Genomic DNA, 14,290 nt, shown 5'->3' with positions numbered 1-14,290 from the left:
GAAAGACCATCCAAAAAAACCCAGTCCCGGTTAACTTCCCGATGTACCACATAAACAGCCTCCCAAATCCCAACACGGCCCGATGGCTGAGAAACTGCTTTACATGAAACCCAAACCAAAATCTTCAAATTCAAGTACGGCTGGTCTGTTACATATGAAGAAATACTAGCAATCCTCCATGCTTGTATTGGCAGGAAAAATCCATGATTTAAATTTCACTGCTGACATGCAGAAAATACACTTAAATACTCTCTCCTATAATTCACAAAGAAAAAACTGTCATGTCCAGTCTGTTTAGAAAAATAGACAAAGTTGCCCCATATTCAGACTCTCAATTTGCATGCTGAGAGCTGTGAACCTTCAAGACTTAGTGCTGACTGTTGCTAATGTGAAAATCACCCCCATTCAGTTCCACGTCTCTCAAAGTGCTTCCTTCAAATAGGTAATCTTCGTGTCTCCGGACTTCCTCTGGTGCTAAAAATCATTTCTGGGCTCTACCACAATACCACAAATTAGCCCTGTCCAAAAGAAGTGGCGTTCTCTTTTTTTTGCCGCTGTCCTGTTCTCCCATTTAGTCAAGGTGGCTTATCAAGTGGAGACGTGCTCTGTTCCACAACCTAGTGATCTGGCCGAAAAAGGTAGCTGACATAATTATTTCTCTTATAAGATACCTTATGAAATTTCAGGCAAATTATGAGGCAACAAGGCAAACCCAACAGCATGGTGGACGAGGCAAGATAAATGTCCATTAGAAAACTTTAAATGAATTAGTTAACCCAACATTTGTGAGTTCTGTGTATTTTTATACCTATTAGAGGGTAATTCCATTAGCTTAGCAAAATGCTAACGCCAAAGTCTAGACAGGGCACGCGAAATGTCGGTTATAAAGTTATATTTCATTCAAAAATGTTCATTCGGTAACTTAAAATCGATTATTTTACCCAACGTTTGCAAGTTCTGTGTGTTTTTATTGCCTACTTGTTAGAGTGTCATGCCGTTAGCTTAGCAAAATGCTAACATTAAAGTCTAGACAGAGCAAGAGAAATGTCGGTTATATTTCATTCAATAACGTTCATTCTGTAGCTTAAAATCTATTATTTTACCCAACGTTTGCGAGTTCTGAGTATTTTTATACTTATTAGAGTAGGCCTATCGTAGAGTTAGCTTAGCATAATGCTAATATCAAACTCTGGACTAGGCAAGAGAAATGTCTATTATAATGTAATATTTCATTTGATAAGTAGCCTATATCATTATAGAGCATTTGCGAGTTCTGTGTATTTTTTACTTAATAGAGTACATGCTACCGTTAAACTCGTTTGTTTGAAATCAATTGCTCTCTCTTGAGTCCAACACGGAAGTGACTTAAACTGCAATTCATCGACCGGCCACTAGAGACAGGCTCCAAAAGGGAGTCAATAGCTAATTTTGCCCTTCATGACAACTGTGAGGGGGGTGACTTTTTTATAACTCATTCGTTTAAATCATATTAAGCCTTAAAGTTCTGCATAATTAAGGGCGTGGCCACTTGAGTGACTAAGGATTGACACTACTGTCATGACTAGCCGTTTGTCTGCTCCACCCACGTCCCGCCTCTTTGCCCATTTTCGGTTATCCGGGAGTGGCGCTTGGTGACACACTGCCAAGATGGCATCGGCCGGCTCCGCCTGCTTCAAAAATGAAACCTAAGGGTGACGTCACGGACACTACGTCCATTGTTTCACACAGTCTATGATTGCAGCCAATGTAGTGGGTTCCAAATGAGCCACTTATGAGGTTCCATGACAATTAGGATGCTGCCCGTGTAGGCAATGCGGCAGCTCACTAGGTTTTGGAACAGAGCTATAGTCTGCCAAGGTCTTCAGGTCTTGCCTTACATTTGAGCTCGGAGTACTTTAAACTCTGCAGGGGAGGGAAACAGATTTTGTCGGGATTGTAAGCAATGAAGTAACACCCTGCATAGTTTTTGAGCCAGGCCACATGTGGAGATGATCGACAGACGGCCTCAGTTGCTGACTAGCATGGTTCCCATGCCGATAACATCATATTATTTTGTCTGCATCTGAGGAAAGATATCAAAGCAAACATTCATGATGCCCGTGTGTATTCTTTTGAGCTCTTTTTGCCAGTGGGTTATGAATGTTGGCTGTCCAATCAGTTCAGTGTCTTGGCTGAGGTAGTTTCTCAGTTGATATTCATTTTGCACATTTTCTCATCTTTGCACATTCATGTCATGGTGATAATGGAAGTCAATCAGTTAAAGAGTTTATTGTGGAAAAGAGAGTGCAGTATACAGTAACTATATAAATACTATAAAGAAAGATATAAGTAAGTTCATATTCTATACAAATACATATATATTGCATATTAATGTATCAACTCATTGAGCACAATCTGATTATATGTTAGATTATATGTTAAACATATTAGATTGTATTTATTTTTTATTGTTATGAAACGTATTGAAGATGTGGGGAAAAGTGTTGGTATGGGACATTTAAAAAAAAAGACCAAATCACTGTTGAGGCATATAGTTCCTTTAGCTTCGTAATTCGGTAGGCATTCTCAATGTATTTTCATGTATTTGGTCATGTGGATTTGCACAGAGGTCTTGTAAAGATTCCTATAAGGAAATGTGTTGAGGTCAAAGGCCTTTTTAATTCTAACTTTCCTCCCTTTATTTTTTTATTATTTGGGTCAAACTTTGTATTTCTCTTTTCTCCTAGGTTTTTTTATTTGGTCATACGGGGTTTCCACACTGGAGAACTTGGAAATATCATGAAAATGTTTTCCATAATAATATTTTCTAGATTTCAGGGTACATCATATATATCTAGTAAATATTTCATTAGCACGAAATGGCTCTTTGGGAGTGCAATAAAATGATCCTTATCCAATAATCATGACTGTTATCAATAATCAACTGATTGAAAAGTCATGAAAATGTATTGGGCAAAATGTGTGGAAACCCTTTCTGTATTTGTGTTTTTTTTAATCTCCTTAATATCTCTGTCCTTTTTTAGATCTAGGATTTTCCGTTCTTCATTCTTTCTATATTTCTATCAATCATGTAGCCTTCTGGCAGGCCTTACAATGGGAACGCATGTGAAATGATGGATTATGCTTTATTTCTTCCTTGTTTATTTTGTGTGATAATGTCTTGATGGGCATGCTAATAGTCTTTAAAAATATTGAAAAAAATACAACAAACAAGCTTGATAGAATTTAGCCTACTTTGAAAGACTACTATGTAATGGTTCATTAGACTAAAAACCAATGGTCAAAGCACAGAGAAACCATCCTGATCATCAAAAAAAGAAATTTTCAGTATTTTGTCATTTTTAAACCTGAATAATATTTTTGAAAGTATTTGAAAATCAATATTTATGACTAAAATATATCTCATAGAAAGAGTATTAATATGTAAACGGACATTTCTCCATGTTTAAATATTCAGTATGTAGTCCACAGTTGACCAGTAAGAGGCAAACATCATTGGTAGACGCCCCCTTTCCCACTGTGCAAAGACCAACTGGGATTTTTTTATTTTCTTTCATTTTTTTATTTTCAATTTTGCAGATTTCTTAACGAGAAGTGTACGCATTCATAAAAGACTAAATTGAGTTGAGAATAAGTGTTATATTACAGTCAATTGATTAACATGGTGCTATACTCAATACTCTGTGTGTGTGTGTGTGTGTGTGTGTGTGTGTGTGTGTGTGTGTGTGTGTGTGTGTGTGTGTGTGTGTGTGTGTGTGTGTGTGTGTGTGTGTGTGTGTGTGTGTGTGTGTGTGTGTGTGTGTGTGTGTGTGTGAGAGAGAGAGGTATTTTGACTGTCTGAAACCATCAAAACCTTACAGCATTGAACTGAACTTAATTACATTTATAGCAATTACAATGTACAAACGCTGAGATTAACTGAGTGCAGTGTGTGTGTGTGTGTGTGTGTGTGTGTGTGTGTGTGTGTGTGTGTGTGTGTGTGTGTGTGTGTGTGTGTGTGTGTGTGTGTGTGTGTGTGTGTGTGTGTGTGTGTGTGTGTGTGTGTGTGTGTGTGTGCGCGCAATAGTATACCTCCCCCTGTCCCTATGTCGGTGCCATAGTGGATATAATAGGAATGTAAACTAAATCTTACAGAAAGTTCATTTTTCATTTCATTTAAACTACCTGAAATCTAACAACATCATATTTTTTTGTTGTTGAAGATGCTAACACCATCTTTGTGATCATATCATGGAGGTATATATATATACTTCTGTCTTGTTTCTTTCTCTCTTGGTCTCTGCAAATTGCATCCCAGTATTTGATGTTTAATGTCTCTATATTGTCGTGTAAATTAAATAATAAACAATGTGCCGTCAGTTATGTCTCTTTTGTGTCAGTACTGGGTAGAGGTAATTTGTCTAATACAATCTGTAATGCAGCATAAATCTAAAAAGAAAAGAAATTTGAACCTATTGGTTTTGAAAAAATGTAATCACAAGATCAATCAGTCTATCTATCTATCTATCTATCTATCTATCTATCTATCTATCTATCTATCTATCTATCTATCTATCTATCTATCTATCTATCTATCTATCTATCTCTATCTATCTATCTATCTATCTATCTATCTATCTATCTATCTATCTATCTATCTATCTATCTCTATCTATCTATCTATCTATCTATCTCTTTATCTATAGGCTATTGGAAGAAGATAATAGTTCAAGATACAGTTATGGCTTCAATAAATAAAAATTGTATAAACTAAAATAGGCCTAAATATAAAATGTAACATATAAAGGATTAACAATGATTTATTAACTCTTCTGTATCCACATACATTTAATAATTTAACGCATTTTCAAATATCTATTCAATATGAGTATGTCAACTGTTTTGAAGTAGGTTACACTTTCATTGACTTCACTACATATTTTATGAAGTAGCCTAAACAGTAAACAGACTTAACGGATTCGTTTATAAATATGATTGATTCACGAATCGCCCATCCCTCGAGTACAGTAATGTCGCCCATCAGGATATTTTGGTCACGCCTTCTTCGTCTGAAACCTGTAACATTACTCACGTCTCCTGCCCAACAGGTCCGTAGAAATACAATTGTTTCCTTTTGGCGAGAATGTAAGCTATATGGACACTACAAACACGTCAGTGCCCACAGCTTTGTTTACCAGATTTAGGTCATGAGCAACACTAAAACCTGTTTGTCCACTTAAATTAGCTGCTTCCACTCTCAATAAACATCAAAATAATCCACAGGTCCTTAGAAATAGAGCGAAGTAAGCCGATATTGGGCGTGTTATCTTTGAGAGAGAAAAAGAGACATGGCCCTTTAAAAGTTAGGCAGAACACGGTGAAGGTTGTGACGTTGTTTACCTGTCGACAGGTGTATGCGGCGTTGATACTCCGGGAGAAGTTGATGCGGCATCTTTACAAAGGGAGCTTTAACTATTCTACTGAGTTCAGAATCTGGATAATACACTCGAAGTAGTTAGGATTTTACAGTTCAGAAATTTCCTGGACCCATATTTATCAGCGTTTTGCGAGACTGATTTGCATAAATCGCTGAAAGGACTTGACACAACATACGGGAAATTCTTGAACAACTGCCTGTCGGTGAAATACAGTATCAAAGAAGTGTCAAACGCGGTGAGGTGCGATGGGAAAAGCTTCGATATGAAGAAGAATCGTGTTTGATGACCCCACCATCAACGGTGTTATAGTAAGAATTGATTTTGATATGCTCACATAAGCAATGTACGTTTCATTAGAAAGTCATATAGGCTAAGTAGAATTGTCTGCTGTGAAATCATGTACTGTAATTTTGAGCACTTTCAAAAAATATACTGTTTGGCTGTATAGTGAAGGTATCAAGTGGTCATTTGGTATGTGTTTAATAATCAAAAGACATCAAATAATATCATAATGGGACTTGTCATAGAATACATGGTGAAACCATTGATCATGACCAAAAAAAACCAAACTTGGTATTATCATGGTATGTGTCCAGAAAAACGGAGTAATCATGGTATGTGTCCAGAAAAACGGAGTAACCATGGTGTAGCCTATGTCAAAAACATGGTAAATTTCACAAAAACCATGGTTTTATCGTGGTATGTCAAAATAAAATCATGGTGTTACAATGCTACCATGTCTAAAAAGTATGATACCATCTTACTTTTTATGTAAGCATTAACCTATTGCTTTTAGATATTTGCCTTTTTTGTATAAATCATTTTTTGTCCATATTAGCAGAAATTCTGTCCATAAAGATATGTTTTTTATAGGATGTGGACATTCAGAATATGTTTTTGCTATGCTCACCATGGCTGCATTTCTTTAATCAAAAACACCGTAAAAACAGCAATATTGTGAAATATTACAACTGTTACAACTCTCTTTTAATAGTCAGAAATTGTCAGTTCATAGCACTTTTTACAAGTTCAGTATGACCCATTGATATTTGGCATGCAGTTTAATGTATCTAGAATTAATTTATGAATATGTATGCGTTATTATTGTTCATTTGCTTCTAATGAACATGTACACTAACATTTTGTCACATGGTCAGACCAGCCATGTCTTTTCTTGTAAGAGACACATTCTATTCTATTCTATTCTTTTCTTTTCGACTAAATGGCCAAAAACATGGTACATTTCCCAAAAACCATGGTATTATCATGGTAGACAATAAAATCATGGTGTTACCATGCTACCATGTCCAAAAAAGTATGATACTATCATACTTTTTGTAAGCATTCATCTGTTGATTTTAGGTCTTTGCCTTTTTTTGTTAACATAAAAGTTTTGTCCAAACTTTTCAGTGTCTACGATTCAAGAAATAAGTCGACTTTTCAGAGAGGATGCAGGCATTAAAGCGATCGTCTTCCATGAAGACCGAACTGGTCAATGCCATCCAGCTTCAGGAACTGGAGCTGGATGAAGAGATCAACACCAGTAGCAATAACACACATGCTGAACCTGCCGATGCCAAAGGTGAGGAACAAGCAAACAAAAAAAATTAAAGTAGAAATGTTTAAACTCAATGCAATGCAATTCGTCAAATAGCATCCAGTCATCTAATCAAGGGGGATTTTGACTTCTGTAGCCCAGACAGAACCAAAATGCTACACCGTTGAGGAGGCTGTGGAGAGCATCGGCTTCGGGCGCTTTCATATTCTCCTTTTTGTCATCATGGGTAGTGCCAATGTAAGATAAGTGTTTGTGTGTTTGTCTTTAATTCATTAACCAGCGTACATACTGTAATTTGACTGCTTACATGTTTCATTGTTGATGTGTGGTTGTGTGTGTAGATAGTGGAGGCAATGGAGATCATGTTGTTGGCTGTGGTTTCTCCTGAGATCCGCTGCGAATGGCGTCTAGAGGATTGGCAGGTGGCCCTTGTTTCCACGGTGAGGAGCTCGTCCAATCAGAGCCCTTTATTTTGTTTTCCTTTTGAAGTTTGACAGGAATGGAATGTTGCAGTGCAAGGTGCAAACATGTGCCCATTCGACCAGTTTGACTGATCTTTTTGTATCCATTTAAAAGTGATGTAATTTAGTTCATGCTAAAGTACGTTCTATCCCAGGTTTTTGATTATTATTATTTTTTTTGTGCCATTCTGTAAAATTCAGAAATAGTAATTAAAGGAATGCTATTTTGCGTATGTGTATGATTTTAGATGGTGTTCCTGGGTTTTATGGTATTTGGGATCCTCTGTGGCTATGTTGCTGACAAATATGGACGCTGGAAGGTCAGACGATATTTAGTTTTACCCATATTGGTTATATTGTGATTTTATGGTGAATTAGATGAGAAAACATGTGTTTATGTGCACAGGTGGTGTTTTGTGGCTTTATATGGGCAGCATATTTTTCTCTGCTCACTTCATTCTCACCATCGTACGGCTGGTTCATCTTCCTGCGCTGTATGGTGGGCTGCGGTGTTGCAGGCACATCTCAAGGGTGAGATTATGCAAAACATGTTCACACATGCTTCTAATACATACACACCTAGAAATGTCAAGGAGGTTTGTTTAAATAGTTTTAGGACTGGAAAACTATAATCTTTTTTGGAAAAATGTCTTTTTGTTAGACAATGACTTGCTTGCGAGCTATAGAAATGTTAATTTTGTGAGCAAATAGTTTTTCGGAGTCATTTATGTTTGAACGATTCATTAGGAAATATGTTTGAATCCAAATATTTTTTTAAGCTTAATCCAGTAATCATAATCAACTGGAAAGGTCATGGAAATTCATTGGTCATAAATTGTGGGAAACTTGATTTTCCACTATACATAAAAACAATCATTCAAATGCATTGACTAAAGGCTCGTTCACATCAAGAATGATAACTATAACGATAACTATATTAGCGTCCACACCAGCGGACGATATCGTTCTGTTTATTCTAACAGAATATGGTGGTCAAGTGGGTTAAACCACTGAACTGATATGCAGAAGGTTGCTGGTTCGATCCCAGCGGTCACCACCAGTGTGACCTTGAGCAAGGCACTTTACTCCACGTTGCTCCAGGGGGATTGTCCCTGTAATAAGTGCACTGTAAGTCGCTTTGGATAAAAGCGTCTGCCAATTGCATAAATGTAAATGTAACCGTGTGCTTGTCTGTCACTTTAAATGCTCAAGCTCATTATAGCACAATGGATTCTGATTTGCTGTCAATGTTTTAATTGTTCATCAGCTGGATAGAATCGGTCTGAAAATGATTCCAACACTATCGTTTCTCTGTGCCGTTATCGTTATAGTTGTGGTGTGAACTCTGCTATTCTTTAATATTGAAAATTTAATATTTAGAACTATATCTTTATCGTTATCTTTATAGTTATCGTCCTTGGTGTGAACGGGCCTTTACTCTCCAAAACTTTCTTTCTAAAGGTTTGTTTTGAAGACCGAATTCATCCCGGCTAAATACAGAGCATCGCTGCTTCCTCTTGCCTCAGTGAGTGCCAAATGGAAAATTATAATAATAATCATTTTTCTATAGTACCTTTTAAAGGAGTGTTTTTATTATTATTTATGTTTGACCTGCAACCGGGAAATCTCCAATACTGACTTTACCTGTGTTGGTGGACAGATCTTCTGGATGCTGGGATCTATGCTTATTATCATTCTCGGTATGACGGTGGTGCCCACAATGGGCTGGCGCTGGATGATCCGTTTTTCCATCATTCCCAGCATCATACTCATTGGCCTCTTCTTGGTGAGTTTCGTCTAAATGGTGCTGAAACATGCTGAAGTAAATGGAAGTAGATGTTTGCCTTTGACTCACTCGCTCGCTCTTTTCCTTCGTCTTAGTTTATTCCCGAGTCTGCACGGTACCAGGTCTCAGCAGGTAACATACAAGGAGCCATGTCTACACTTAAGTGGATCGCCAGGATGAATGGCGCCACCCTACCGGAAGGAGAACTACGGGAACCTGAAGTGGTGTGTATCAGAAGTTCCTTTTTCTTTTTTCCTTTATGACAGTTTCAGTTAAAGGGATAGTTCACCCAAAAACGAAAATTTCATGTTTTTCTGCTTACCCCTAAGGCATCCAAGATGTAGGTGTCTTCATTTCTTCAGTAGAACACAAATGAAGATTTTTAACTCCAACCGTTGCTGTGTGTCACTCATATAATGCTTGTCAATGGAGTCTAATTCTATTAGAGTAAAAAAAACATGGACAGACAACTTCAAATTAAACCCTGCGGCTCGTGACGACACATTGATGTCTTAAGACACGAAACGATCGGTTTCTGAGAGAAACCGAACGGTATTTATGCAATTAATTTCACCTCATATCAGACCAACGCCAATTTTGACCTCACTCACGGGAAGTGATGGCAGTCTGCAGAGCTGAAGCGTTTGTCTGATATGAGGTGAAATTAATTGCATAAATACCGTTCGGTTTCTCTCAGAAACCGATCGTTTCGTGTCTTAAGACATCAATGTGTCGTCACGAGCCGCGGGGTTTAATTTGAAGTTGTCTGTCCATGTTTTTTTTACTCTAATAGAATTAGACTCCATTGACAAGCATTATATGAGTGACACACAGCAACGTTGGAGTTAAAAATCTTCATTTGTGTTCTACTGAAGAAACGAAGACACCTACATCTTGGATGCCTTAGGGGTGAGCAGAAAAACATAAAATTTTCGTTTTTGGGTGAACTATCCCTTTAAGCAATAGTAAATCAAAGAAATCATTGTAAATCATTGCATAAGGCTTGCTATCATGTTCAGCTTAATTTTCTGTGAGTGTTAGATGATGAGAACGGTAACCTAAATGTAAAAATAGTGAAAATATACATATTTAAACATACAATATTTACAGATACAGATACATAAAAAGGAAATTGTTCAATAACCGATATGGTGCCGTTTTTTGTATACTGGTGTATGCTGTACTAATACCATATACTTCTTTATGCAATATGTGTATGAAATCAATTAAAAATATATAAATCATTTGAGATAGTAGGTACTTTTGAACAGTATCTATATTCCTAGAGATTAATGTATGCTTTTCTGTCAGTGTAAACGCACTGAAGAGTACAACTGACATGTCTGTTTGTATTTAGACGGAAAGAGGAAATGCCCTCACTCTGATCAGCCCGACTTATAGAAGAACATCACTTTTGTTGTGGTACTCATGGTAATGTCTAATTTCCCTTTGGTTATTGTGTGTTGCATGTGTGTGTGTGTGTAATCAGCAAATACACTTTTCAGTTCCTGTGCCGTTTTTCGTATGCTAGATGTGAGATGTATTCTATTGTTTATCCACAGGTTTGTGGCTTCCTTCACCTATTATGGCTCCGTCTTGAGCGGCTCCGAGTTACTTGAGAAGAACCTTCTCTGTGTGACAGATGCCGACCTAGAGCACCAGATCAAACACAACCACGAGGACACGCTGTGCTACTGCATCCCCTTCAACATGGCTGATTACCAGACGCTCCTCATCAGCTGTTTGGGCGAGGTGGCACGTGAGTGACCTTTGACCTCTCGCTCACCACAGTTTCACATACTCCGCTTAGTCGAATGTTAAAAGCTGATGTATGTGTTTCCTCTGCAGTCATCCCCCTCAATATCTGCTTGTTAAATGTATTCGGACGGAAGCCCAGCATGGCCATACTGCTGGTGTTGTCTGCCGTTATTTTCATGCTTGTTAATATTTGCACAACAATGTGAGTATATTGTTCTCTAAAATGATTTTAAATTCAAATTAAAAGCATTTTTGTTCATTAAAACACACCATTTGAATACAATATAAAATATAAATCATTCTGGATAAAAGCATCTGCCAAATGCGTAAATGTAAAATAAAATAAACGTATAAATAAAATATTTAAAAACCTTAAACTAATAATTTAACGATGCCTAATATCACTTTCAACACCTCAGGAGTTTATATATAGTTATATATAGATTATATGTAGTAAGGATGCACTGTTGTTAAAAATGCAAGACAAAACCAATAAGCCGTTAATTATTTTCAAATTATGGCAAATAAGCAATAATGACGATATTAAATTTCTAAATAAATTACAAATAAAATGCTAAAAATCACATTTAGTGAATTTAGACATCACAGTATGAAAAATGGATATTCATTTTCATGTAAATGTAAAATATATATATTTTAATTCATGTAAATATAAAATAAAATAACGTTAACTGAAATAAAATACATGATCTTACTTCAGTTACTTGCCAACTAAGGCAACATTTTTAATTGTTTAGTTTAAGTGGAAGTTCTAAAATAACTAAAATGGAATTGGAAATTAATAAAAACTATATAGGCATAAAAAATGACAAAAACAACAAAATTAATAAAACTTTAACTAAAATGAAAAAGGGAAAATATAAATGTATTTATGTAATTCTAATGAATTATGTTCACTTAATGTGATATTATATTGTGTACCTTCTTGTAAGTGCATACTGCTATTATCATCGCTTTAGTAATTAATTATTGTACCATCTGTTTTACTATATGTATTTTATACATACTTTGAACAGTGTACATAAACTATACTGCAGAAAGTAGTATGGCAGTATGCTATTTTGCACATAGTCATTTACTTACAATAGGGGTGTTCAAACAATTCGTGGTCCTCTTGTGGCCATGTGTTACAAGTGATTATGTGTTTGTCCCTGTGCAGGTTTGGTTTCACTGTATTGCTCTTCCTTCTCCGCTCTGTGGTTTCCATGAATTTTAATGTGGTCTATATTTACACAGCAGAGGTGAGACCAAACACATGAACACTCCACTTCCTCTTGATGTCTTTAATGGATAGTTCATCCAAAAATTGTCATCAATTATTCACCCTCACGTCATTCCAATACATCCAAAATATCCATTCATATATTTTGAATAGACTTTGAATAGGATTTGGAATGACATGAGGGTGAGTAATTGTTGTCATTATATTCATATAATAATAATAATTATTATTATTATATTAAAATTAAAGTGTAATGATTGGTGTGTGTTTGCAGGTTTATCCCACATCCGTGCGCTCAATCGGAATGGGTTTTTGCACATCCTTCAGTCGAGTTGGAGGAATGATCGCACCTTTTATTGCACAGGTGCTCTTTGTTTGACTTTGCATGTGTGTGTGTGTCTAAACAAATATCTGTGTCTTGTGTTTAACTCTTGATTTACACAAAGATAACATTGTAGCTTGTGTCATAGGTGTTAATGTCTAGGTCTGTGATTTTGGCCCTGTCACCGTTCGCCACAGCGTGTGTGATTTGTGCGGTGGGAGTGGCCTTTATGCCCATTGAGACCAGAGGACGTGCATTACTGGTAAGCATCTTCGCAACTCTCAAAACCACTTTTCACTGAGGTCAAATTGAGATGATTTTGTTTCTCTTTCTTAGTTTAACAATGTTGCCCCCTCCCCCCTCTATTTCAGCAACATGCCTGAAAAACACCTAAATGGAGATGAAGGACAATTGCACTTTTGTAACAAAACATGATCACATATTAAAGCTGCAACGTTTTTTTAATTAATTGTGTTGCCTGTGTTTTGTTCATGAATAATTATTGCAAAATCTATGTGTGTGTGTGTGTGTGTGTGTGTGTGTGTGTGTGTGTGTGTGTGTGTGTGTGTGTGTGTGTGTGTAGCGGAGTAGCAGAGGGGTTTGTTTTGTTTTGGTCATCATTTTTGTTTAGTCAGTATTTTGTCATTTTCATTCATTTACAGTCAGTTTTACTAGAATGGCATTAATTTAAGTCACATAAAACAACATTTTAGTTGAGAAGAAACTAAATAAATAGTCCTATTCAAACATATGCTAATAGACATCCAGCATTTATCAAAAAACTGTTCATGTTGTGAAAACCTAAGCTCCAGAAATAACATTATAATAAGTGTATAACTAACATACAATATTATGACTAATTCATGCTTCATTTATTCATTGTCCATCATGTTCTGTGAGTCATTACGACAAGAGCGCATTCACAACGTGATTTACGCATTCTGACTAGCACGTAAGTTTACTTTTGCATTCGTGTCATAATACGTTTACGTTAATGTTGTGTAAACAGACTATATCGTGTAGGTAGAGTTTGGGTGAGTTAACTAGCCTGCTAGCTACGCTTCAGCTCACGTGAGGGAATCTTGTGCATTTTAATATCCTACGATATTTTTCCTCGTGTCTCCATATTTTCGTCAACAGTAGCCTATGTTAACCTTCGTTAATGACCGTATTTTCATTCGTAATTTTGGTCGAGGAGTTTTCAGTCTTTCAGATGCCCCAAATAGGATCATCCTGAAAAATTATTATTATAAATCTAAAATTAGTTTCTAGGCTCTAGTTTTTTCCCCCCTACTCACTATAGTAATGTAGCCTACTGTAAGATTAGCCCTATTTATGTGTTTTGTTAAATGTATTAACCTTATTTATGTTAATTTATTCAATTTTAATCTAATTTGTTTTTATTTATATTTGAAGATTTGTATTTATTTGTTTAATCTAATGTAGTCTAGATTATTTTTTATTGTAATCACATTTTTAGTTGATTTATTTGTTTTAATCTAATCTATTTATTTGCTTATTTCTAATCTTATTTATTTATATTTTTTAGTTTTGTCTAGACTTGCAAAAAAAGTTTTTATTTCTATTTATTATTATATTATTATGAATTTAACAACTTAAATTTAGCAACTTCAATTTTGCTCTGTTCCTAACAACAACAACAAAAATCTAGTATATGTCATCAGGAGACTTAGAATACAAGTTTATGATTGTTTTATTGTACTTTTTGTCATTTTGGGAGCTCG

The 14,290-nt window shown here is 35.9% G+C and overlaps 1 protein-coding gene across 1 annotated transcript; it reads left to right on the top strand.

The window, feature by feature from the left end:
* Nucleotides 1-5,232: 5,232 nt before the first annotated feature.
* Nucleotides 5,233-13,016, top strand: svopl (SVOP-like). The gene is made up of 16 exons (XM_079816959.1): nucleotides 5,233-5,725; nucleotides 6,828-6,999; nucleotides 7,112-7,212; nucleotides 7,317-7,415; nucleotides 7,685-7,756; nucleotides 7,843-7,967; nucleotides 8,898-8,961; nucleotides 9,097-9,222; nucleotides 9,318-9,446; nucleotides 10,580-10,653; nucleotides 10,785-10,981; nucleotides 11,071-11,182; nucleotides 12,161-12,242; nucleotides 12,498-12,587; nucleotides 12,694-12,807; nucleotides 12,917-13,016. Exons 2-16 carry the CDS (start codon nucleotides 6,867-6,869, stop codon nucleotides 12,926-12,928), a joined length of 1,530 nt encoding a protein of 509 aa, XP_079673085.1. The 5' UTR covers nucleotides 5,233-5,725; nucleotides 6,828-6,866; the 3' UTR covers nucleotides 12,929-13,016.
* The last annotated feature ends 1,274 nt before the right edge of the window (nucleotides 13,017-14,290 follow it).

This window comes from Gobio gobio (genome assembly GCF_949357685.1).
Source record: "Gobio gobio genome assembly, chromosome: 5".
Classification (NCBI taxonomy): Eukaryota; Metazoa; Chordata; class Actinopteri; order Cypriniformes; family Gobionidae; genus Gobio; species Gobio gobio.
The sequence above is the reverse complement of the archived record's forward strand: the minus strand, read 5'-3'. Positions and strand labels throughout refer to the sequence as shown.